We start from the raw sequence: 26,281 nt of genomic DNA on the forward strand, positions 1-26,281 counted from the left end.
TCAAATTCTCTTTAATTTATAATGCTCGTTTTCTTAGGTTTTTTTTTTTTTTGGTTTGTTTCGCTGCTTTACATAGTATGTGTTCTCAGTATATATGTACGTATCTAGTGGAACCAATCGAACCATTCAAATTATACGCAAAGGTCACGCAACGAAATGATTACAACTTGGCTTTTGGCTATTTGTCTAACAGAGTTTCGGTTCGTTGCCTTGCAGCAGGAGATAGTGCTTAGTTTTTTTTTTTATGGCCTTCTTAAACAATTTCACATTTAATTGGCTTATTTTAGTTTGCAAAGAATCAATGGTTTTTGGGAGTTCCTCTTGTACCTGCATGGAGCTAAAAGCAAATTTGCTTAGTTTGCATTTCGTTGGCCTTTATGGCTATAATTTTAAATTTAACTCACTTTTTCTAATTTTGCTTGGTTGGCTTTGGTTTTCCGGTTTTCTTTATGCTTTCGTTTTTCTTTAATTAACTTATGTGTTTTGTAGCAGTTTACCTAATTATTAATCAACAAGAAGAAACGCTCTTTATAGTTGCTTTACGCTTCGCACAAAAAAACAGACACACACAACTAAAACCAAAAACGTATATAGTTTCATTTGGTTTACTTCAAAGCGGCTACGTTAAAAAATTACAAAAAAAAAGTTCAAAACTACTAGCGCATTAACCTATAAACATCATGCTTTTCTTTAATTTAATTTGTATTTTTACGTTCATTTTGGATTTTTGTATTTTCGGTTTTCGTTTATTAGTAGGTTTAAGTAATTACTTTGGTTTTTCGTTATTATTCCTTCTTCCTGCCTCGTAAATAGTTTTCTGAGTTGCATTTTCAGCTACGCGAGGCACTGCTTGCCATCACCGTTACATTTCGCACTGCTTGTCTGTGTAGGTGTGTGTGGTGTGGAGAGTAGGGCATATTCATTGTGTGTGTGTGTGCGTGAGAGAGGGAGTGGGAGCGTAGAAAGAGATAGAGACAGTATCTGATACATTTGCTATATATATATATATATATATATATATTTATAGATGTATATATATTCGTAGAGAAAGGCACAGATGAAATTATCGTATAATTAAATTTGTTGCTTCTTCTTCTCCTCGCTTTTGCCCGAATCGTTTGCTAAGTTTGATTTTAAAGTTTATCTAAACTGGAGAGCTCCTTCACATCGTTTTTTTACAGTGTGTACAAAGAGTGTAAAATTGTTTTCATTCTTAGATCATTGGTTTTCCTTGAAAAATTAGCTTAGACCATGCTGAAAAATTGACAGTGTTAAGTTAGTGTTCTTCTCGGTTCCTCGCTCTTTTGTCTTGTTCTAGTTATGCCTTCTGAAGAAATATCTTGATACTCTATTGTAATTCGTTGATAGTTCCATATATACACTATATATAGTCATTAAACATTAATCTTTAAATTTCTACTACGTTTCTCTTGGTTTTTCTTTCTTCCTTTATAAATGCTACTTTTTAAAGTTCCTCTTGTAGTTCCTGCTGCCCCATCTTTGCCTTTACTACTGGATAGCTTTGAGAGTTATATTATTTTTTATAAAAAAAAAACATCTTGAATACCCTTACTGCGTTGGCACTGTATTTCGGATGTCTGCTTGTTTTTCCGGGGGCGGGATCTTGAAGTTTTGGAAGCCTCTGGGGGGGATAGAGCGTCAGACATGGGAAGGGTATTTAGATTTAGCGAAGATTGTCGACCAGATCGTACGAGCTATTTGTTTGGGTTTTTTTTTTGTTGTTGTGTGGTTGTGTGTGTGTGTGTGTGTTTAAGTACCTAAGTAAATTCGTTTGGACAAGGTTCTTATGTGTTTCCTTTTAAATGGTTTTCCCCTTTTCCGTATCCGTTTTTCACCCTGGAACAACGCAGCTTTATTCTTTTATAGGTTTGCTTGGTTAGGTACGATCTTAAGAGCTACATTTCTCTATTGCTTCTATCAATGCTTATCGCTCAGATGGCTCTGTTCGGTATCATTCCGTTAGTTTCATGTCCCTTGGCTTAGCTACGTAAAATACACTCGAATACATATGTTTACATACAGGCCTTCTATATACAGATCGCAGGTGTTTGTTTGTGTTTTTGGTTTTGTTTGGTATTGTTTTGTTTTTGGTTTTGGTGTCTGCACGGCTTCTCATATAAACGTTTAAACTTTAAGAGCTAATCACAGAGTTGATGATTCTTTGTTCACAAATTTCCATCATTTTTGGTTTCGAATGCAGTATCCCCTATAAGTAACTGTATATGTAATATAACTGTATATATGTAAATCGCATATAACACATTGTATATAATCCATCACCCTCGTCGGGGCTATCATCGTTTTCGACAGCTACTATTTAAACGGAAAACACTCTAATCAACTTGAAACTTAGCTATTCATCTCCACCGATCTCTGGCGATCTATTAGTTTTGAATTCTTCTTATAAGTTTTGCTTGTTAAAGTTATGAAAACCGTAGGATTGCACTAAAAACAGTTGACAATTTTGCTTACTAGCTGTAATTTACTTTTTATTTCATGGGTTTACTTAACTTTGCTTTCAATTCTTATTTACTTGTTTTCATCCATATTTACGGCTGAGAGTGTGCCATTTACCATTTGACCTGCATCATCTCTATAGTATATTAGCTATCGAATAATCATTACTTCTGTTTTCTCACCACACTCTTCGATCTTTATGCCTAAAGCCTAATGCTATAGTTATAGTTTTTAGAAAATTCCCTAAAGTATTCTTTAATGGCGGCCAGGTTTTCGAATTATGGAGAATATATGTATATGTATGTATATAGAGTTCTAGAGGTTGAAAGTAAGCTCCTTCGCTTGCAGGTGGACCAACTTAGAGATTTCGAAATCAAGGGATATCTTAACTGTTATCCTAGCTATTATCCTTGTTAGTCAGCTCTACAGTAATCATTATTGTTGTAAGCCTGGCCCTATTTAAAGATAACTACTTGTAACGATCTAGAGAGTGTTTGTGTGTGTGTGTGTGTGCATTTAGTCCATGGAGGATTGGGGTGACTTGACCAGGAGCAGCTCCTTGTAGTCGCTGTCTCTGTCCTCCGCCTCGTTGTCCTGATCCTGCTCGGGCTCCCTCTGCTCCCGCTGATCCATGCGCCTCCGCTCGCTGATGATGCGCAGGATGTCCGAGGAGTCGGACTTACTGACCCCCAGTGCGATGTCTGGAAGGATCTGCTTGGAGCTGCCGCTTTGATCTGGCAGGTCCAGCGAACTCGAGGCTATGACTGCCACCGATCCGGGTCCAGAGCCACCTCCAGCTGCTGTTGGAAGGAGCAGCGAGTTCTCATCCATGTCGGCATCCTCGTCCAGGGCCTGTTGTTTGAACAGCTGCTTGGTGCTGCCACTGCGACTGCGCGGCGGCATGGATCTGGGAACGGAGAGGAGCAGGTTGCTCCGCAGACATCCTTGGTCCACAGACTGCGACCATCCAAAGGGTCTCCGTGGTGGAGGATGTGCCATCGGCATGGGCATTGGCATTGGCAATTGCAGGGGCGTGGGCGTCGACGTGGGCGTGACAATGGGCAAGGACAGGGGTGGGGGCAGTGGCGTCGTTACGGAGGGCACCAGCGCACTGACCACCGACAGGGACACATCCCCATCCATCTCCGAATGGCCGACATCCGCGCTGCGTACACTCCGTAAATCGTAGGAAACTCCTCCTCCTAGTCCACCACCACCGCCGCCACTACCACCACCCCCTACTCCTCCCCCATCGGACTCGAGGCTCTCGAAGATCGTGCCCCTACGGCAGTCGAGGGCATCTCCGCCCCATGGGAGCGAGTCGCAGCTGGTGCGCTTGGCCTCCAGATTCCGTCGACGGATGGCCTGCTCGTCCAGTGAGCGCTCCTTGGACAGCACGCCGCGCTTACGGATTGGATTAATTTGCTGTTATTATGAAACAAACAAAAAATTAAATTAAATGCAATTTTGGATGAATGAACTTTTCAAATTACCCAGTAGGATTGGCGTCGTGGCCCAGATTTGTTTCCTCCTCCGCCGCCGAAGGGTTCGCCCAATCGGGCACCGAGTGCCTGAGGCGTCAGCGTGCCGCCCATCTCGGCCAGACTCAGGCCGCCGAGCATGGACTGTGGTGGCTGCTGGAAGTACTGGACGGTCTGCCTTCGTGGTCCAGCTCCCGATCCGGCCGGTACCGCTCCCGGTGCCGCACCCCCACTTCCCGCCGTCGCCACCTGATTGAGATTGGTGGCCGCCGAGCTGGTCAGGCTGGGATTGTTGACGCCCGAAACCGCTGGGAATTTCTTGTCCAGCGATGGTGTGCTGTAGATGAAGTTCTTTGGCAGCGACTTGACCTTGGCGAGGGGGCGCGGGGGAGCGGCCGCCTTTGATTGCGCCTCCGCCAGCTGCTGGCACAGCTTTTGCTCCTGGGCGAACTCCTGCTCGCGCACCAGCTCGCGCTCGAGCTCCACCTCCATATCGAGCTCGTCCTCCATTTGCTTGTGGCTCTCCTCGAGGTGTTTCATCAGTACAGCCACGACGACGTTCACTAAAACGAATTGCGCCATTAGCACGAATATCACAAAGAATATGGGAGCAATAACCGAGCTGACGCAGCAATTGCGCACGCAATCGGCCGCGTCATCGCAATTATCCCTCAGCGTATCCTTCATGATGCCGTTCCAATTGTCGCCAGTCGCTACGCGAAACAATGTGAGGAAAGCCATGCCAAAGTTGGCGAAGTGCGCGTGCTCGCCCAATCCCTGACAGGGAATCTCGTCGGAGCACTCGAGTCGCCCGAAAAGCTCCACGCCCAATGCCGCGAATATGAAGAATAGCAGGAAAAACAGTAGTCCCAGGTTGCCCACCTGGGGCAGGGCCTGCATCACGGTGTCCAGGAGGGCCCTTATGCCATTGGCCATCTTCAGGAGTTTCAGCACTCTGGCAATCCGCAGTACCCTCATCACCCGTATAATCGTCGGATTGATGGGTATAATCTGGTGCGTGTTCGTCTCCAGCTCCTCCAGTACAATGCCCACAATCGAGAGCAGGACAATGCCCACGTCTAGCTGGTTCCAGCGGTCCTTGAGATACAGCTTCCAGCCCAGAGCGACCAACTTCATATTGGCCTCCAGTATGAAGACCGCCGTAAAAAAGTAATTGAAGATCTTCAGTGCATACTTGAGTCCAGATGGCATCTTGTAGTACTCCATGGCCATGGTGACCACGTTCAGGCCGATGACGGCAGCAATGGCTAAATCAAAGTACTTGGAGGTCACCACATTGTGAACGAACATCCGGGTGGGTGAGTAGTTGGTGTAGTAAGGTGGCTCGTGCATCCGGCGGCGCTTCTTCTCCATCTGCAGAGCCCTCTTCGCCGCCCGCCGGATCTTCTCCTCCTTCTCCTGCTCCTCACGACAACGATGGAAGTTCTCCACCACCACGCCGACGAACATGTTCAGCACGAAGAAGCCCACCAACAGGATGAAGGCGATGAAGTACAGGAGACGCCACTCGTTATAGTTAACGATGGGCTGCTGGTCGACGCCCACCGCATCCAGGCCGGTGTACATGATGTTTACCCAGCCGTCGCGGGAACTCAGGACGAATAAAGACATCAGGGCCTTGCCCAGATCGTCGAAGTTGTACTTGCGGTTGGTCCAAACGTTGCCAGGAATCCTGCGGCACTCGTCCGCATTCCGCACGCCCTTGATGTTCTCTCCCTCGCAGTAGTAGAAGGTGCCCTTGAAGAGCTGAACGCCCAGGATGCCGAAGATGATGAAGAAGGTGCAGCAGATCAGCACGATGTTGCCGATGGGACGCAGGGACGATAAGAGCGTTTGCACGACTAGTTTCAGACCCGGGGCTCGGTTGATCACCCGCAGCGGCCGCAAGGATCGGAGTAGTCGAAACACCTGCAAGGACATTTGTTTCCGGGGCGAGAACAGAACAAACGGAAAAGGACGAGAAGAGAAGAGTGGTTGTGGTTGGTGCATCGGCTATACTTGTTTATCGGCGGCGTCTCTCGCGAGACACTGCTTGCTTCGCTGGCTTCAGCCAGCGGACGCCAGGTGGCGCCACACATGTAGTAAAAGCATGAAAACCATGTAGAATATACATACAATATTTACTCAGGATGAAGCCAACAAATAAGGATATAGCAACAAAGCACACCAGTGTTATAACCACAGTTAAAACTTACACTTTATTAAAATATAATATAAGAAGCAACCTAATGAATAGTGCATTTTAATAATTTCCAAGTTAAATTATTACTTTTTTTTAGTTGAATGTTATGCAATTTTTTAAGTTGTTTAAGTTTAAAAGTAAAACCACTGGTGTGCTGTAACTAATGGAATTATCTTGGAAAATGTCACACAAATCGGGGCAGTTATGCCCCAAAAATAATATATATATAAATGCCAACACTGCTTGAACAACAAAGCAAGGCGATGGGGATGGGTTTAATAATAATTTGTAATAATACAACGAGATGAGGCGTTTGCAATTATAATTATAGCTAGATGGAGATGTCGTTCGTTTTGTTTCGTTTCGATTGGAGTGGAATGAAAGTGGAGAACAGCTCAAATGGTGGCTTTATTTGAAATAGGGGTATGACACTACCAACTGACACAACTACTGACCACATGAATTAACTTAATGGTAACTAGGTAACTCGAAGAAATCCGAAAGCGGAGAAAAAGATTTAGAGAGCGTTTTTGTTATTGAAATGATAAACCCTTAGAGGTCCTTTCATTTCAAGTGTCATAACCCTATCACTTGGAGTTTGTCGAAAGGTAAGGTAAGGTAACAAGTATATACAATACGAAACTCAATGAAGGCGAGTCAACAGATTACTGGAATTTTAGTTTTCTTTGGTTTTTTTTTTTTTTCGGGGGAATACTTTTAAAAGTTATATTTCGGGAAGTGGGGTCTACACACACATACTAAATGGTGAAAACAAATTGGATTTTTTTGCTGATTAACGCATAACAGCGGAAATTTACCTGAAGTTTTCATAGAGATATACAATATATATACATATATATAAGTATATTATATACACAATGTTTTATATAGAGGTAGACACGAGATGTGTGTAAGTAGAAGATGAACTCAAAATTGAAAAGTTTTCAGATTATGTTTCATTGAAGAATTTTGGATCATGTATGTGTATATGTTTTTAGGTTTGCAGGTGTGTGTGAGTGTGTGTAAAAGTGTGTGGGTGTGCGCAAGAAAAAGAAGAGCACATAAAAAGACAGAGATAGCCAATCAGCAGAGAAACAGAGACAGAGCTATGTGTTCGAGGCGATATAGCGAGCGATTTTGATTGGGAATTTCGAGCATTAGCATTAGCATTAGCATTAGCTTTAGCTATAAATTGCGATTAGCGATTTAGCGGTAGTTTTTTTTTTTTTTTTGATCCGAGTGCGCAGCCCAGCAGCCAAGTAAATGGGCGTGGTCGGTTCTGGGCGTGGTTCTTGGTAATAGCTGTTCTGGTTGATCTTGGTCTGCTTGTTGGTAATCGCTTGAGATTGGCTTGTTTTACTGGTTGTCTGGTTTTCTGGTCGACTGAGGACTGCTGGCTACTGCTGCTGCTTTCGGATAGCAAAGTTTCCAAGGGCCGCGAGCCCGTACTTACCCTTAAAATCCCAAATATCCTCGGACTCGATTCGCTAATCAGGGACATTAACAAATCAATTATGGAAATGGTAACCAAAGATCCGTCCATGATATTCCAGCCGGACGTAAAGTAGGCGTCGTGGCCGTAAAACATTCCCGTTGCCACCACCTGTTGTTCAATCAGAAATATATGTAAGTATATATTGTACATATTGCATGTATGTATTGTATGTATGTTTGTATATGCAATGCATACGTTGGCATCCTACTGACCTTGATAAACATTTCGACGGTAAAGACGACGGTGAACACGTAATTGGCTGTTGCCAGGAACAATCTTTCGGTGCTGCTTGGAGGGATGTTTGGTCTTTCCATGGCCAGGGTGATGCAATTGAGCGCGATGAACAGCAGGACCACGTTGTCGAACCACTTTTGGTTGACAAACCACGTACAGATTTGCCGGAACCTGCAAAACGGAGGGCGTCGAAATGCAAATACGTGAAATGGAACTCGCAGACAAAGTTGAAATTGAATTTTCCGCTCGGTGAAAAGAGTACGGAAAACAGATGGTTATGCGGAGAATGAAAGTTGATTTAAAAGTTGCTTTTCCCCCATTCAAGAAGTTGCCAATTGAATAAGGACTGTCAAGAGCTAAAATGATTGATTGTTTTCATGATCAATACACAAACAAAAAACAAAAAACTTATCAATATGCAGTGATAAACATATCGATTTTAGCATAGTTTACCCCTATCTATCTACTCACCTGTTGTCCTCTGGGAATATGTAGAGCGAGTAGTCCTCGCGCTCGGTGGTAAAGTGCTTGGGCGTCAGCTGCTCGATGAGCATCTTGAGCTTGGAGTAGCGCTCGCCGCCTCCTGGCACCATGGAATGTGGCTGCATCGCTAGCTGCTGCTGATCCTTGGACAAGCGGTGCTGCTGCAGCTGCTGCTGCTGCTGCTGGGTGGTCGAGGAGAAGGAGTCCTGCCGTTGCTGGAGCAGCTGTTGCTGGTGGAGCTGCTGCAGCTGCTGCAGCTCCTTTTCCTCGAGCCGCTTCTTTAGGTTGTAGTGGCTGATGGAGTTCTTGCGCTTGTCCCGCGCCTCCATGTACTGTTGCAGCATGTTGTCCGGCTCATTCAGATTGCCGTACGACTTGTTCCACTTGTCCAGGTCCATCTTCGAGTTCGTATACGAGAGCGACTTGCGGTTGGCCTCCAAGTTGTGCAGATTCAGGTGCGAAGTCTTGCTGAACGCAAGTTCGATGGAGCTCATCCTTCGTTGCCCGGACCCTGGACGCAGTTTGGGCGGTTGATTTAGATTCTGATAGACCTGCGAGTTGAAAATGCAAGCCGATGCCCGACGACTGCCCACCGGTCCGCTGCCTATACTCAGTGTATTGGATAACCTTCGTATGGAGTTTTGTGGACTCAGGCGATTGGTCTCCTTGGTGCCGGAGGAGGAACCGCTGACCACAGCGTTGCTGTTTCTCAGCAAACAGCTGTTATCGCCGCCATTGTTCAGCTGCTGCTGTTCTTCCTCCTCGTCCTGGGTCCTTCGAGCCTGATTATCCAGCGTTCTTCGAGCCGGATTGTCGTCTGTGGCCAGGGCCAAAGCGGAGGCACGTCGCTTTTTGGAGCTACCGCGCCGTAAGCGCTGCTTAAAACTCCCCTGCTGAGGAGGTGGAGCCAATGGCAGGCGCTCGCTGGACGAACTTCCACTGGTCGAGGCTCCCGTGTTGGCATTCCTGCTCATTCCCGTTGCGGGAATCTCACCTCCTGGACTGGAGCCCACACTTACATCGTTGAGACTGTGACTCTGGCTCTGCGCGTCCGCTGTGGACGAGATGGTGGGCACATAAATGGGCGTAGCCGCCGCCGTTGAGCTGGAGCTCTTCGAAATGTCGTCGATGATCACGCTGTGCATGCTGCTCGAACTGCCGGCGGTGCTGGGGACACCGCCTCCCATGCCCACGCCCAGCTGGCTGGCATTGAGGATATTCAGGGGCTTGTGGGATAGCACCGGCGAGGGCGGTATGAGATCGATGGAGGGTATGCCCTCGTCCAGACTCCGCTGTCCGCCGGTAAAGATGTTCGGCGGTCGCAAAAGCGACGGAGAGGGCGGACTGGGTGGCTGCGGATGGTACAAATGGATTAAATATATATGTAGCTAAAATCAAGCAGGAGATCCACTTCGGATTAAAATATTGTTCGCACTCACCTCCATGTCGCCCCACTGGCGGAAGCTCATGCCCGGCTCCAACGTGGTGCTGGGCGAGTCCTGCGGCGTGGCCGCCGTTGTCGTGATGATGGGCGGATCCCGGGCGAGCCGGATCTTGGAGAGGCGTGGCGCCTCGCTGCGCCGCTCCTTGATGGAGTATGTCTGTGTGCGACGGGGTGCAGGTGGTGTCAAGTGTTCATGTCTGTCTGCAAGGCTTGCTCCATGTGGTGTTCTTACCTTTTTGAGGCCGCCGCGCGGCTTGGCATGCTGCGCCCCCTCCTCCTTGCCGCCGCCGCCCGCCTCTCTGTCCCGCTCCCTGTCCCTATCTCTGTCTCGCTCCCTATCTCTGTCTCTGTCCCTGTCCCTCTCCCGGTCGCCAGGTGCGGAGGCGCCAGAGGTGCCAGAGGCGGAAGGGGCGGCAGACGAGGCGGGCAGCTCGTTGATCTGGTAATCGTGGGTGGGCTGCAGCAGGCGCTGGCGGTGCATGTTGCTCTTGGCCTCGATGATCAGCTCGACGGAGTCCTGTAGCTGCGGGGGATTACGAACCGTGGATTCAACTCGTGCCACTCAAACAAACAGACATACACTCGCATGCAGCATGCACCTATCATACACTCTATTTTTCTTTTGGCTTTTTTTTTTTTGTTTTGTTTGCCTTCAATCACACCTGGTGGTCATTCGGGGATCCTGGCCAAGGACCTCGATCCTTGAACCGCTTGAGCTCACTTACCTTGCGCACATCCTCCGCCGATCGCCAGCGGTTGCGCACCTCGTAGTAACTATCGTTGGTGGTCGAGGAGTCTGCCTCGCTCCGCGACTCATCGTACATACCATCGCTGTAGTTCTCGGCCAACGTCTCCTCACGCAGTTTCTTAACCAACTCGCGCTGTTCGCGCTCGCGACGTTCATTTCGCTGAGGGAATCAAAATTTCAAAATTAGACTTTCTCGTCAACCGGCGGGGGATATCGGCATGAGTTTCGGGGGTGGTGGCATTGGGTCTTCAAAGTAGCTAGGCCGGTCGCCTTTTTATTCTTTTTTTTACTTTGACCCACTTCCTCGATGGTTGCCTGGTTTCGGCTGGCACTTCCGGCGGATTACAGCCGATGGAGATTGGGGCAGGAAATAGAGGCACGGGCCAGTGGGATTGGGATCGCGACGCACACGATGCTTCATATTATGATCTGGGTTTTTCTTAGCTGAGCAAGCACTTACAAAAATCAGGTAGTCGTTATGTAAGGAAGTTAAAAGAAAAGAATAATAATGCATCTTTTTATTTAAGTAACTAAAAACTGTACTGCAGCATTAAGTAGTAGTATTGAAGTAATTAGTTGCTTTTGCTAAAGGAACTCATAATTACAATTGGATAATATCAAATCATTTACATTATCAAAATTTGAAGCGTCGCATGCGTATTTTCGTAGAAGGTGTATTATTTTTAAAGCCAATCAAAGGAGATCCAAAGATCTTTTCGAAAAAGCCAGGGCTTAATTTTTTCGGGGGGTTTTTTTTTTTGGGACAAGGGAATGTTGTTGGCAAAACTCTACCTCTGAACTGAATCCCTCAACCAAAATGGCCACCAATAAATTAAATAGCACATAATTGCCGAACGTCATTAGTGCCACAAAGTACAATGCGGCCCAATGACTTGTCTTTTCCATTCCGTTGAACAGGACGACGTTCCAATCCTCTTGCGTCAGTATCTAAAAACATTGTTTTTTTTTTTTTTTTGGTGATTTTGTTGTTGATTGTTGTTTGGAGTTGGAGTTGTAGAGTTGTAGTTGTTGATCGGTGGCAGTTGCAGTGGCGGGCGGCAAACGTGGTGCAGATTTAACATACATACGCATGGATATATATGTCGTGATACACATATCGGATATATATCGTAAGAAGCGAAAGAAAAAAGAACGAAATACCGATAAACAAATGTTGTAATTTTTCGTTGTGGGCGGTGGCAAAGAACGTAAATAAGTAAGGAAGTAATTAGTATACGAAATACGAATGGAAAACGAATGGCAAAAATGTCAAAGTTCAGACAAAAGACAGACAGATATAGAGCGGTATCAAAACGGCAAACAGTGTTATCGTATTCATAGCATATGTATAGTTAGCACATAAGTACTTATATGCTCCCATATGCCACGGATGAGCATTGAACACTGGCAGTTTGGTCATTTTGGCAGAAAATCAGGCGCATACATTAAATAAAGCATAAAACTGAAAAATATCCTGCAATTTAGGGGCAACAAATGAGTTGTAATAACTTAAAACGCAAACAAAAAAAATCCAGAGTGTTCCTTGGGAGACCTAATTGTTTTTAGATATCGTATTTAATGTTTTTGAGACAACCAGGAACACCTTGGATAAAAGGTGAAGCCTTATAAAGTGAGATAGCTTGAGGAAAGATATAGATGGGGTCTTCAGGGAGATCAAGCAGTGGCATTAGCTTATCTCAAAATCATCGTGGACAGCCCGTTAAAAAGCTGCTCAAACTGATTTCGTTTAAACAATAATTCGTGGTGTGGCATACTTAAAAAAAAAAACAGAAGGCAAAACGAAATAAAAACCAAGTTGAAACCAAAAGTATAAGCACGCTATAAGCAAAGCCAAAAGTAAATAATTTAAGAGAAGCAGCAAAGGCTCTTAGATTACATCAAAGAGCAAAAAAGCGCACAAAACTCTTGCATATAGGAATTTGTAAAAAGTTGTTAATTTTTAATGGTTTTTCCACCATTCTGTTCTTGCTTTGTACACAAAGTGCCAATGGGTTTTCTATTTCATTTCAGTTTTTTTTTTCTTTTTTTTTTTTTGCTATACAATACGAATGCGGTTTATATAGGAGGCGAATTAATTTGATTTTGGTTTTTTTATGTTGTTTCTAATCTTTTGTGGCTGTACATTTGTATTGCGCATAAGCAACTTTTAAAATATATGTATTAATAACGCTTTTTACACAGTTTGCTTAGCAACAAATTTTAAAATGGATCGACTAGTGAAAGAAAGAGTTATATAAAGGCAAAGATCGAGGGGAAAGCAGCAGCAGCAGCAAAATTTAGAAATTAAAACTTTCGTTTCAGTTTGAACAAGCCAACGAACCAACAAACAAACAAACAAACAAACCATCGAACAAACAAAAGACTTAAATCAAATATATACAGTTGGTATGAGTGTGGCTGTTAATGATTCATTCTGTTCTCTGCAAGGTCGTGGTGAGTGGTCGCAATCGATAGTTGCTTCTGGTCTGGCATACAATTATAAAGCCGAAAGCCAAAAGCCGAAGGCAAATCAAAGTGAGGATCCCAAAAATCATGCAACAAAACTCGGAGCATCAGCCTAAACGGTTTTTGCTTATGTCGTATGTGTGTGTGAGCGAGAGAGGGGGAACAAAAGGGAGAAAGAGATAGAACAAAGAGAAGATGTGAGAGAGCCGAGTGCGAGTCCTTTCCATGGTCCTATATTTTGGTACAGTTCGTACGAGGATTTGCATGCTAGAGATGTCAGTGTATCCGATAACGTTACCAAAAATATCGATTCATTTTGGCTAAATTATTAAAAAGCGTTGCCAATATCTCATAACGTGAACTAATTTACTATTTATTGATCAGAATAAGATTTATGAAAAAAGCCTGACATCTCTAATAAAATTGTATACCGAACATGAAAGAAAATGACGAAAGGAAAAGTTTCAAGGAGGAAGCACATACACACATATTGATTGTAAAGTTCAAATAAATGTCCTCTATTCAATATTTACATGAATCAACTGCGAAATCAACTTTGTTTTTAAATCCTACCCAATGGTCGTGAGTTTATGCGTTAAAGCGTTTGTGGTTTTTTTTGGTTATGTGGAGGCTCTACGACTACAATTGCTGGCATCGGAATCGAAACGAAATCGAAAATTAGGTCAAAAACAAAGCTGTATAAGAGAGAACTCAAGATATACTACCAACTGTTGGGTACTTAGATAAAGACTAAGAGCAGGTTAAGTGTCAAATAATTCAAACAAGGAGGGCAAAGAGAGCAGAAACTAAGAAACGGAAACTTTGGTGGCTATACGTAGGAATTCGTTAAATACTTTATCATAATCACAAGAATTTCAGACTTGTATTGATGGGTATTTTTGTAGCTGTTGTTCAACGTGGGTTTTCTTTGGGGTTGTGGGGTTGTGGGTTCAGCTTTGGATGGTGGAGTGGTTTTCGGGGAACAGGATTGTGGGTAGGTAGTATATTGCTGTATTATTGTTCTTACTTGGAATACTGTGACTGTGGCCCACAAAATGTTGTTGAAGTGTTTGCGATCGCACTCGCATTGCGGATGCCGGCTGATTATTTCGGGACACGTGCACTCGCGTTCGAGTCCGGATTCGTCCAAAAATTTACAAAACTTACCGCCAAACAGATACATGCCGAGTATGCTGCAGGTTTATATATATGTTTTATATATACCGTATACATTTGTATTATTTATAGAGTCATAGATGTGTGTCTGTTATTATAGTTCATTAATGGCTATTTAAACTGGTTCATAGATATAGAGAAAGAGAGCTGGGTTCGTATATATATATATATATTTATATAATATATAGTTGCGATTCTTATGTCTAAGGATATAAACGAGTAGTAGGTTCATCTAGTGGTCCCTGTACATTATATGGTTTGGGTGTTATTCGGGTATACTTGTGATCTTACAAAGAAGAAAAAGAAACAGAGAAAAAGGGCTTTTCATCTGTTCTTCTGCTGGCCTGGTGGAGATTCTTCTGCTCTTTTCTACCTTGTTTTTGTGAGTTCTGTCTGTCTATATACACAGTGGTTGATGGGTAGTTATCGATCTGGCCTCAATGTAAATGCATATTTACATATATATCTAGAAAGGTGTGCTGTGCTTAAGTTCGACTATGGCGGAAGAGATTCCTTTTTGCAATTGGTCTCAGGTCCATTGGAAGGCCAACTTGAACTGACCAAGCAATTCTACGGATTACGGGAGAATCTGTATGTGTTTCGCATGTACGTATAAGAGGTACGTGTGCCTGGAGGGTCTGAGTGAAAAGGGGGGACTTTGGTTTCAGAATACAGTGGGAGATTGATTGGTAATGCTTGTGTTTGTGTCGCTGTGTGCGTGACAGTGGGAGAGACAGAGACAGAGAGAGTTCTCCTTTCAGAGGGTTTTCGGGTGGAGTTCTATACAACTTAGAGTCTAGAATAGCATATGGACTAAAGAAAAGTATATACTTAAACATAAGACATTGAGCAAAGTGGATGACAAAATCGAGGCATATATATGTATATATATATTACATAAATAAGAGCACGAGCGAGACAGAGAGAAAGAGCGAATAAGAAGAGTGAGAGGTGTACAAAAAATGCGTATGTGTTTCGAGGAGTGTATTCAAAGTGTTCGAGATGCTAGATGCAAACAGAGTTCCACTCGGTTATATGTATATACAATTATGTACATTATTTTGCATGCTGGAAGCTCAAGAAACTCGAACCGAAATGCTTACCTGGTGCATCAATGTACATCACACAAATACATACACATATACAACGATCTTAAGAACATCTATGGCTTATGGACATTCCCATATACGAACACTCCGAACGACATGCGGATGCGCGCTGCTTGCTATGGAACTCGTAACGGTAATGCTATCACTAACGCTAACGGTTAGGTAACGGTAATCGCAACGGTCAACGCATGCATGCCAAACCAAGAATCGTAATCGGTATCGAAATCTAAGAAACTAAAGATGAAATCAAATCTTCAACTTAATACCACACTAAATCAAGGGCACACCACAAATTAGTGAGAGCGAGCAAGATGGCTAGCTATCTAGTCGATCTCGATGTCTGGCAATCGAAAAGCAATATAAAAAAAAAAAACATAAAAAATTATGTTATGTGTGTGCGGGCGATTATGACGGTTTGTAGATCTCAAAATCACTCGCACGCACTCAAATATTTAATGGTTAGACAGACAGACAGAGACAAAGGCTCAGAGCGAGGGTAAGATGGCGATAGGACGTCACAACAGTTATCGATTTAAGCAGAAAACAAACGGTTAATCGAATCGGTACGGAAACGGAAATTAGAACAGAAACACCATTAAAATCGAAATAGAAAAAAGTGAAAACGAAAGAAAGCTAAATGCTCAACGTATCAAAACGTATTTCACTGGGGATTCGTAATGGGTTTGGGCTTTCATCTTGTTTTTTTTTTCTTTTTCGGTTTTATGAACAGTAGGTTATCGTAATCATATCGTTAGCAGATTATGGCGTAACATTAGAAGTAGTAGTAGTAGTAGTAGTAGTATAGATATATACATATATAGGTTTACGTATGGTAAAAGACTGATAGCAATGGGTCTACCTGGAACACTGTGACGAGCGCCCAGAGCAGGCTGTCGAAATTCTTACGATCGCAAATCATCTCTCCGTTAACTTTCTCGCAGAATTTACATCCGAACAGATTCATGCCGAGTATACTAAAGTGATGGTTTGGTTTTGTTGATATATAATATGATATATATATATATATTTTTTGGTTGTTGTTTGGTTTTTCGTTTTCGATTAATTTTATTTAAATATATATTCTTATATATTTTTTGTGTTTTTGGTTTTTGGGGGTATTTTTTTGGGTTGTGTTTAGCATACAGTTGTTTAGATTTATTTTAATTTTCGGTTTTCAATTTATTTTATTATTATTGGATTGTTTTTAGTATATTTTTTAAATTGTGTGGAGTGTGACAAAGAGAGAAAGAGAGAGAGATACAAAAATATATTTATAGAGAGAAAGAGAGAGAGACAGTAAAGAAAGAAAGAGACAGAGTGTGGGTGATTGATTTACAGAGACTAAAAGAGAGAGAGAGCAAGGGAGAAAGGGCTTGAGCTAGTAAGTGTTCTTGTCAGTGAAGTGAGCGGCAAACGAAAGCTAGCAAATGAAAGCATTTGGAAAAAGGGGAACGGTGATACTCGTAAATACCCTTTTAGAGGACCACTTCCGCGACTCAGATCGGACCACGGAATAAAATGGAAATGAAACAAAGGTACAGTTCGCTCCAAAGGAACTAAGAAGCTAAAGCCTTGCGTTTAATGAGGTAAAATCGGCCCTTGGATTTGGTTTATTTTTGGTCTGGCTTTTGATAGTCTGTTTTCAGTTTCAGCTTTATTTTAGTTTTCTGTTTTGAGTTTATTCGGGGCATTTATTGAGTTGATTTATCGTTAGCGATGCTGGCTTCCTTGCAGCTCCATTAACAGTTCGTTCGTTTCATTATTCGCTTGTTAATACATAGAATGTAAAGTTATATAGAGTCTGGTCGGATGTTTCGTGTGGCTGTTGTGTCTTTTCTATTCTAACTACACAAACTCGATTACATTTACTTTAGCAACTAGTCTAGCTATTATGCGTGTTCTTATTGTTGTTTTCACTGTTGAAGTTCTGTGTGTTTACTTGATATTCATAGTTATACAATAATATCAATTACGAGTAACCATAGATAGGTATATATAGAGATAGAGAGAGAGAGTACGAGTATATATAGGTATGTATCAAACTGCAGCGACTGCAACTACACAATAAGTAAGCGTACGATTTTTTTTAGTTTCAATTTTTCAAGTACTTTGTGTCAGGTATATATTTGAGCGTGAGTGTGCGTGTGCCGTGTCCGTGTGACAAGCTCCGAGCAGGAAAGCTTTAAAGGCCGCATTATCAGGTCCTTTGGACAATGCATCAAGCCAAGCCGAGCCTTTAGTGTTTGGTAGTGTGTACGAGTATAAGTGTGTGTTGCAGTGTCGGTTAACGCTAAAAGAAGCTAGGATACACACTTATTTAATTTGAAATGGAATAAAGCGTTTTTGGCTAACTAACTAAGCTAACTAATTGTTTCTGTGGCTGTTATTGCTGTAGTTGTAGTGTGTTTAACCAAAAGAGCTTCACATGATTGGATGTTGTACAGAGAGAAGGAAAGCAAAAAAACAGTGATAGTGTTTCAAAGGGAGACGGTGAACATGATGTGTTGGAAAGTAATGTTCTAAGGTTTTGAGTAGAAAGAATATATACCATAAAAAATGATTTAAAAGGCAGCGACGTGGTCGGTGCTTGAAATCGAACTCAAATCGATAGTGAACCGAGCGAAAGAGTGAGAGATACAGAGAAATTCAGATATTAGAGAGATATTAGAGAGAGATGGAAGGAAAAATATTTTTCGTCTTAGTGAGGTGTTAGAAAGTGTAAAAAGTGTAAGTGTAAAGCAAAGTGAACGAACGAGGAGTCAAAGTATACGACAACTAACGGCACTTTGGGGGTTGGATAAAATGACGTAAATGGGGGTTAAGAGATTTGGGGAAATATATAGCAAGATAGAAAGAGATATATATATATATATATCAAGTGATACGGGTACATTTCTTGCTGGTACGGATACAAGATCGATTGCTTTAAAAGTTACACAACTTGTAACGTCATCTAACTACGAATCTTCCAGAATTTTCAAATGTTACTCAGACACAGTAAGTGAGAAAAATACCAAGAGTTAGAACTTAAGGATAAGCGGTGAGAGAGAGAGAGAGAAGAGAGAAGTCGTAAAGAGATCACTTGAAGAGACGTTAAGGCAAATCTTTACTTATATAGGCAATGCTCAAGTAGTACACAGTAGAAAGGATCGTATCGCAGAAGCACTTAAATGAGGTTGGGAGTTCGGAGAGTCAGGGGTTCAAGAGATACGTGTAAGTTTTTGTATGATCATGGGTTGGAAAAAGGTAAAGGTCTATGAGATCCCGAGAACTGGGATACTAATGGGTGACGGAGGCAGAAAGTGATACATATATCAAATGGTCAAAGGTACCTATAGCAGTTGTGGGTAATCAGGAAAATTGCAAATGTACTCAAACTTCAATTACTAACTCCAATATAAATGGGTTTGAATTCAGAAAGTCTAAACATAGGAGCTCATTATTTGTTAAGTTCTTAAGATTTGTTTTGCCGCTATGTTTTAGGGAATTGTTTTTAAAATCCTTAGACTTTTTAAACGCTTCTTCTATCACCAAAAAAAATTAAAAAAAAACTGCCGTATAATGGACAACATTCTTCAGGAGGGAAGGGTGTTTTTTAATGAAGAAGTTATTGACTCGATGGGTTAGATGAAGGACTCTTATCTATGCAGTAGGCAGCTAGGAAGGCGCTAGGAACTGTTAGGCATAAGACGACTGCTATGGGTTAACGAAATTGAACTGTTTCTGTTTTTGTGGCTCGGGTTCTTTGTGTTAATCACTCTTTTTCAATACATCAATTTCATGTTTGTGGGGTCGCGGTCGATAACTGATTGGCTATCGTTTGTTGATTATATTGAATTTTCTTTCTTTTTCATCATTACTTTTGTTATCTCCGCTTTCTTCTCGTGTGTCTTATGTGTTCGTGTTGGTGTCTTCTTTTCTTGTGCATGTGAGTCTTTCTGTGTGTGTGTTTGGTGTGTTTTGTGGCCGTGTGTGTTTGTGAGTTATTGTGAACAGTCGGCAATCCAACTCACCTGAATATAAAGATGAATAAAACGAGAAGGGAGAAGAACACGGCCACGTTGTCCATTGTGCGCAGCATCACGAATAGCTGGCGTCGCAGATTGGGCATAAACCGGACCAATTTGAGGATTCGCAGCAACCGGAATGTCCGCAACACGGACAGTCCGGAGCCACCACCACCCGTTCCGTTGCCCATGAACGTCTGACAGATCTCAATGGCACTAATGACAGTGGGGAGAAAGTTAAATGGATTATCGACGCTTCGTAGGTTTCTACTTTAGGCTAAACACCTGATAAGGTAAGCAACTTCACTCACCTGAGAATAACGATGATGCCATCGAAAACATTGAATCCATTGGCAATGTAGCGGAATGGACCCTCTGCAACAACCTTTAGTAACATTTCAACAGCAAAGATGCCGGAGAAGACGACGTTGCTCGTCTCCACAATGGCGGTCAATTCCGGCGGCTGATTATGGTACTCGATGCCCATGGACAGCGTGTTAATCAGGATGGCCAACAGGATGCCCTGCTGGAAGTACTTGTGCTCCACCAATCGCCGGATGTAGCGACGAATCCAGCTGCACACGCGCGACATGCATCGATACACGGAGATCAGACAGCGAGTCGTCGGCGATCTCTGCCTGGGCCGTTCGTCCAGTGGCGACAGGGCGTTCTGGTAGAGATCATAACAGCACGCATAGTCCTCCATATAGTTGCCAGTGGGGGCGCGTGGCTCACGCATTCGCGAATTTCCCTGTCCCTGCCGTGAGCGATAGTTGCGACTGTGACTGGTGGTATTGTTATTGTTATGATGGTGGTGCGACTGCTGGTGGTGCTCCTTTCGACGATGGTTCGCCGCATGGCTATCGATGGTTCCGCCCACCACTGCCGACACTGTCGAGGGTTGAAGTGTCTGGCCGGTATCACCAGCCGTTGAGGCAACCATCACAGTGGCTCCTTCCGCGCCCGGTGTCGTTTGATTTTGCCCAGTGGGCACTGAGCGCGGCTTGTGGTGCGCCCGCAACGCCTCTGCGGTGTGAGGATCGCAGCGGGCCAGCGATGTGTAGAATGACTCTAGCGTACTCTGGCCCGTCGGCAATGCCGCTGAAAAGGCCACAGAGAATGCTAAGAGCTCTTGACAAGTCATCGCATCGTGTATACCAAGTTCAGAGCAATCGGCATAGGGATTGGCAATGGTGCCGATGGTCTGCGGCAGATTAACCTGTGAAAAGAGAATGGCGAACTCATTGTACGGGCTTCTATATGTAGTACACAACGTTAAGAATATTTGCCAACGAAAATGTATTTACATGGCCTCTTAGCACGGAAGTTGCCCATCGGGCGCCAGTGGACTACTAGAAATGTGACACAGCTTACCTGCCAGATGCTGCCATCGCCAGCTTGGGTCATCTTTTCCGTTGAGAAAATGTTGCTTTTCTCAGTGGTTCCCCCAGTTCCAGCTCCTCCACTTGCACCGCCATTTTGGTGGTTGTTATTGCCACTGCCGGATCCTGTCGCTGCTGCAGCTGCTGCGGCGGCCGCCGTGCCGGCAACTGTTGCGACTGTTGGAGCCACCGTTGTGGTGGTGCCCGCCGTTGCCGGATCTGCGTTGAGGGCAGGCGGCGTGTGGAGCAGCACGTACTCGTTGAACATCACCGAAGGTCGCCGGCTGGCCGAGGTGGGCGGACTTAGGAAGCCCGAGGTGCACGGATGACTCTGAGAGCGTGCAGCGATTTAAAATAAAAGTTATTAGAGGGTACGAACACTGAACGGGATCGTTGGGTATTTGGGGGAAATGAGATGGAAGATAACGCTCAACTTGTTCTATGACTAAGTAGTACTAGCAAATACTATATACAAGATTTTTACAGGTGCTTCCAGTGCTTTTCAAATATATGGATAGCCCGAATTTTACTTGCATGGAAATTGATATGATTGCACCTGCAGTGTTTTTAATGCGCAAATCAATAAATAAGGAATGTTTTTACAAGGCTTACAGCGATACTTAATTTTGGCAACAATCCAATTCCCTGTGCAATGTACACACTTTAACCTTTGCCCTTTTTTTTTTGCGACTCCACCTAACATTTATTATAGCTTTAATGGGAGACATATGGACGTATATACGGGTCGGGTTATTGTCTCTGCTTACAAACGGCATTTACATACGCAAACAAAACGAAATGATATAAATAATTAATGGCCGTTTGGACGGAACAATGGGCTGGAACAATGGTCTACCGATTTATCAATGGGACAATCAATTCGCTGTGTGCTATAAGCAACACAAAAACAAAAAAGCTATTTCAACTGCACTTAATATGCAAACATATCGTTTATATCTACAATTTGTAAGTGTTTTTCTTTTTCTATTGGTTTTTACATGAATAGCATATTTGGTGATACTTGCACGCTGGCTGAATGCCCTTGCCAAAGGTCACGCATGACCCGCTCATTTTCGCGGTAGGACATTCAGATTTCGGTGCTGACCGAAGTTGCGCTGCGCTCATTCATAAATTATGCTGGCAATTTAAACATATTTTACATATTTTACTTATTTATCGTTCAGTACCTTGCCCAAATTTCCCAACTGCAGCTATGAGAATTAGCAAGGTTTATAACAAATATGAAAGATTATTATTATTATTATTATTATTCGTTTGTGGCTGCTGTTTGAAATGCTGTCTGTTTTTGTTCGCTGGCCATTTGGTTTTTTGGTTCGGGAATTTTGAAATATATATATATACATATGTATATTTATTCTGTTTCTGTAGCAATTTATCTTTACTGTTTTCGGATCGAATCGATTTTGGGTGTTCTATATTTGTGAATCGAGCTGAATGCTGCATAGTTAACCATACTTACAATTAGCTGCTCGGAATCAATCATTTGCTGCGGAAACTTCAGCAATATGGTCTTCTGCTCGGCGGCACTGCCCTCCGGCTTCAGTTGATGATGTGCGGTGGATTTTTTCAGCGAGGAACTCCGGGGCAATCCGTCTGGGGCCAGAGATTGCTCCGTGTTGTCCGACGAGGAGTGCTGCTGCTGCTGCTGCTGCTGCTGTTGGTTTTGGTGTTGCTGCTGTTGATGTTGCAGCAATTGATGTTGCTGATGGTGGGCCGAGGACATGGTCACACTGGCGGCGCTGCCATTTATCCCATTGACCAGTGCCACTGTGGTGCAGCTGGCGGCATTGTTGTTGTTGTTGTTGTTATTGTTGTTGCCACCGCCGGCAGCTGTGTGGTTTCCACTGCCATTGTGGTTGCTACTGTTGCTGTTGTTGTTGTTGTTATTATTAATGTTGTTGCTAGCCGAATTGAGCGGCACCATGACGGTAATCATCTGATCCTGAATACTGGACGGCTTGCGATTACTGTACTTGGGGCACTTGGGATGATGGCACTTGATCCGCGACGGCGAAAAGGTCAAATTGTCGGCATTGGGCAGTAGGCCCTCCTTGCGCTGCTGTCGCTGGTACCTGTTGTGTTCCAGCGGTTCGTTCGATGGTTCATTGGATTGGGTGGCGGCAGGGTGATAGAGTGGGTGAAATAACAATTCGATTAGCGACAAGTTGGACAGACAGTACGCGGGTTTCACACACTCATGTCTGTACACAAAACATCGTGTTCTATGTTTTTGGGGTCGATTGAGGGAGGTAGGTGGGTCTGGCGGCACCACGGAGATGTGGGTGGTTGCGTTGCACGTGCATCGGCTAAAGGGTGGGTCAGATGGTTTTTGGGGTGATTCAGGTGGGGTTTCCATTTGTACGTGCACTCTCATTAGTGTCAGTGCCATGTCGCATGTATGTATATGTATGTGTGTGTGTGTGCTTAGCCATTAGACAGACAACAATCGCAATTACATAATTCAATCAAATGAACTAAGGACAACGACAGTACAAAAATGCAAATGATCCAAATTAACACGAGTCCCATCTGCGGATTCAGTGCCATTCGCTTAACTCGTTATTCTGTACTCTGTTCTAAATGTGGCATCATTGTGTGTTGCGGCAATCTAGTGTGAGGCACATGTAAGGATGGGATTGTGGTTACAGATATGGGTCATCAATAGGAGGTCGGCATGGGAGACCATTACGAATACATTTCCTTCCGAGAAGTCAAAGATCTGCTTGGTTTTGCCATTGAACCCAGATTGGTTTAACAATGAGCGTAGCGGCTTTAAGGGAAAGTTCCTTAATTTTTTTGTGCGCATGAGGGGATTCATTACGTAGTAGCAATGCGGATGCACTTTCAAATCACTATATATGTATCACTTCTAGCCTAAAACTTTTAGTTATACACATTCATGCCCTGGCCACTAGACTCGCTGCTAATTTAAGTGCGTTACTCAATATACTAAATGCTATATATGTATGTATAATCAAATTGAGAAGCACACTAACTAAGGCTTAAACAAAAAATTTTAATTTATATTAAATTAATGTAAGCTTCGGGCAATCGAAATAAACAATTGAAAACGTTAAATAAAAGACAAAACAAAAATAAATTTGTATTAAACTTGGGAAATCTCGTTTTAAACTGAAAGTGTTGGTGAAACAAAGCTTTTTAAGAAAATAAATTCAAAGAAATTAAAGCTCTTTGTGAAAAAGAGGTTTCCAAGTCTTGGGCAAACCGAAACAGAATTAAGTAATCTGGGAAATTTTTGAGGAAATCACTGCTGGTGGTTGCAAAGTCCTTGTTCGTGGCTCGAGTTCTCCTGTCAGTGCGAGCTGAGCTTTTGCCGAGAGATTAGTGCGCTAATTACTCGCTTTAATGGGTTAGTAATCAATCAAGTTTCAAGTGACTAAAGCCTACAGCTTTCTAAATCTTATTCTTTCTGTTTCGCGCTCGAGGTGTACGAAAAACCAAACAGAGAGAGTCAGAGACTGAGAGATTGTGAGAGAGCGAGAGAGAGAGAGGGTAAGGGAACGGAAACCGGAAACTAAAATAACGAACGGAAGGTATAATTGAATGAAATCAAAAGGTACAAGCAGCATACTTATATAATCTGTACTTCTTTAACATTCGTCTCTTGAAGCGCCGCCACAGGTGGGCGATATATTTGACGATCTCCGCATAGCAGGTGGCCGGTTCCGAGTTATTTGTGCTGCTGGCCAGGGTTGAAGTGGATGTATAACGGGCTCGCTCCTGTCGCATCCGCTCCATTTCGCGTTTCTTGGTCTCCGAGAATTGCGTGGCGATGACGACCAGGCACAGGTTGATCATGAAGAACGAACCAATCTATAAAGATTCGAAAAAGAAACTCCATTAATTGGTGTACGTTTGCAATAAATCGCAAGCCCCCTTTAATGTCCAATAAAAGGTTATCCAAACCGGGCTCTTCCCAGCAGGTGGCGCTTTGTTGATGCTGGAAAAACTTTTCGCATTTCCGTTTAAAAGTTTTCGCTTTCATTGCTGCCAGCGACAAGTGCAAGCCATAAGTTTTCCCATGCCTTTGTTTATACACCCGCACACACAGCAAACGACTTCTGATGGCCCCTTTGGGAGGACCTTTTTGGCCAGCCGCTCGAATTCAATTAGCTGGCGGATCGGTAGACGCCACCTGGTGGTCATCGTGGGATTACAAGGCAACCAAGTTGATGATCTCAAAACTTCGAATCGCTAAACTTAAGATTCCAACGTCTTTCTGCCCTAATTCGTTAAGCCTGGCTTTCGAATTTTGTAAAACTTACCTAGAGTTGAGTAGAGCAAACGAAGTTTTAAACTTTAGCTTTAAGTTATCATCAGGAATAAAGGTAACTTTTACCTGTCAGGAAGGCCCGACAGTTGAAGTTTTAAATACCAATTTTCAACTTGAATAGGTAATGTCCAGTTGGTCTTCTTGAGATGACTTTAAAACTTATAATTGGAATATCTCTTCCAACTACGTTTAAATTTTGGCTCTAAAAACTACATTATTTTTTACTCAAAAATTGTATACCAAAAATACGGATTTATTTTGACCAAGTTTTATACAAAAAATCTCGTACAATGTTCACCACACGCCGAAATTAAGATATTAAAAAAAAAAAATCAATACTCAAACTCGTTACTTAAATGCATTATTTTTTAATAGATGTATGAAAGCACTTTATAAGATTATTAATGGCCAAGTTAAAGCTAAGAGTCTTCCGAAACGCAATTTTAACAACTAGTAAGTAGTTCTTCCTTCAAGAACTGAAAATCGAAACGTTGGCAAAGTTTAAATTGAAAACATATTTCAAAAACAAAGAAAGCGCTTCTAATTTGGAACTCGTGAGCTTGGCAGAAAATGCATAAAACATAAATAAGCAATTTCCTTCCATGGCGAACGCCCAATAGCAAATGGGGGGAGCTGAGCTTGGAGTGAGTTCTAGAGGAAACTGAAAACTATTTGCATACCAAAAGTTGTTGCCAACAAGAGCAAAATCATTTTGCACACGAAATGAACAGCGACAAAGACAGAGACAGAACGAGGTAGAGTGAGCAAGAGAGAGAAAGGTTAAGCAAACTTCAAACATAAATAATGAAATTTCCTCATGTGTGTCCGTCCGCATTTGTATCTGTATCTGTATGTGTGACTGTGTCCACTTGTGTGAGTGTCTGTGAGCCATAAAGGCTTTTAATTAGTCCAAGGACACCTGAGCACAAATCCTGCCATGCAAATGACAGCACAACAGACTGGAGTCCACTCGAAGATGGCACTGGCAAAAGTGGACAGTCGCCGGGTGGCAAAATGTGAAAGTGGCAAATGGAAATGGAAAATGTCGGCGGGAAGGGATTCGAGGCTCGGGGTGCCTGCTGTCTGGTGTCTGCCTTGCAACACGATGTCAGCTTCATGAATTTCATGATAGCATTTTTCGTAGACAAACTTTCCGCACCGTTTGGTCGGCCACCTGAGCACAGAAACTGCTGTGCGTGTGTGGTCATAGTTTAAAAGTAATTTACTTATTTGCATTGCCAAATTGCTTTGCCATACTTT

General features: G+C 43.2%; 1 protein-coding gene across 5 annotated transcripts in view; it reads right to left on the minus strand.

Moving 5' to 3' along the window:
- Window positions 1-26: 26 nt before the first annotated feature.
- Ca-alpha1T (Ca[2+]-channel protein alpha[[1]] subunit T) overlaps window positions 27-26,281 on the minus strand; it is an 88,399-nt gene continuing 62,144 nt past the window's right edge. The window contains exons 12-27 of one of the 5 annotated variants that reach the window (NM_001272338.1): window positions 24,320-24,561; window positions 22,187-22,799; window positions 21,894-21,917; window positions 20,699-21,037; window positions 19,636-20,543; window positions 19,331-19,540; window positions 14,060-14,225; window positions 11,359-11,514; window positions 10,544-10,726; window positions 10,051-10,341; window positions 9,814-9,975; window positions 8,363-9,726; window positions 7,870-8,062; window positions 7,616-7,765; window positions 3,972-5,888; window positions 27-3,903 (exon numbers count right to left, since the gene is read on the minus strand). In NM_001272338.1, coding sequence (NP_001259267.1) covers window positions 2,995-3,903; window positions 3,972-5,888; window positions 7,616-7,765; window positions 7,870-8,062; window positions 8,363-9,726; window positions 9,814-9,975; window positions 10,051-10,341; window positions 10,544-10,726; window positions 11,359-11,514; window positions 14,060-14,225; window positions 19,331-19,540; window positions 19,636-20,543; window positions 20,699-21,037; window positions 21,894-21,917; window positions 22,187-22,799; window positions 24,320-24,561 — 7,827 coding nt within the window. In that variant the 3' untranslated portion in view covers window positions 27-2,994. Of the gene's footprint in view, window positions 3,904-3,971; window positions 5,889-7,615; window positions 7,766-7,869; window positions 8,063-8,362; window positions 9,727-9,813; window positions 9,976-10,050; window positions 10,342-10,543; window positions 10,727-11,358; window positions 11,515-14,059; window positions 14,226-16,176; window positions 16,292-19,330; window positions 19,541-19,635; window positions 20,544-20,698; window positions 21,038-21,893; window positions 21,918-22,186; window positions 22,800-24,319; window positions 24,562-26,281 lie in introns of all 5 variants that reach the window. The other 4 variants (NM_001258616.1, NM_001103419.2, NM_132068.3 and 1 more) reach the window with 4 other exon arrangements.

Source organism: Drosophila melanogaster, chromosome X (assembly GCF_000001215.4).
Source record: "Drosophila melanogaster chromosome X".
NCBI classification, from domain to species: Eukaryota; Metazoa; Arthropoda; class Insecta; order Diptera; family Drosophilidae; genus Drosophila; species Drosophila melanogaster.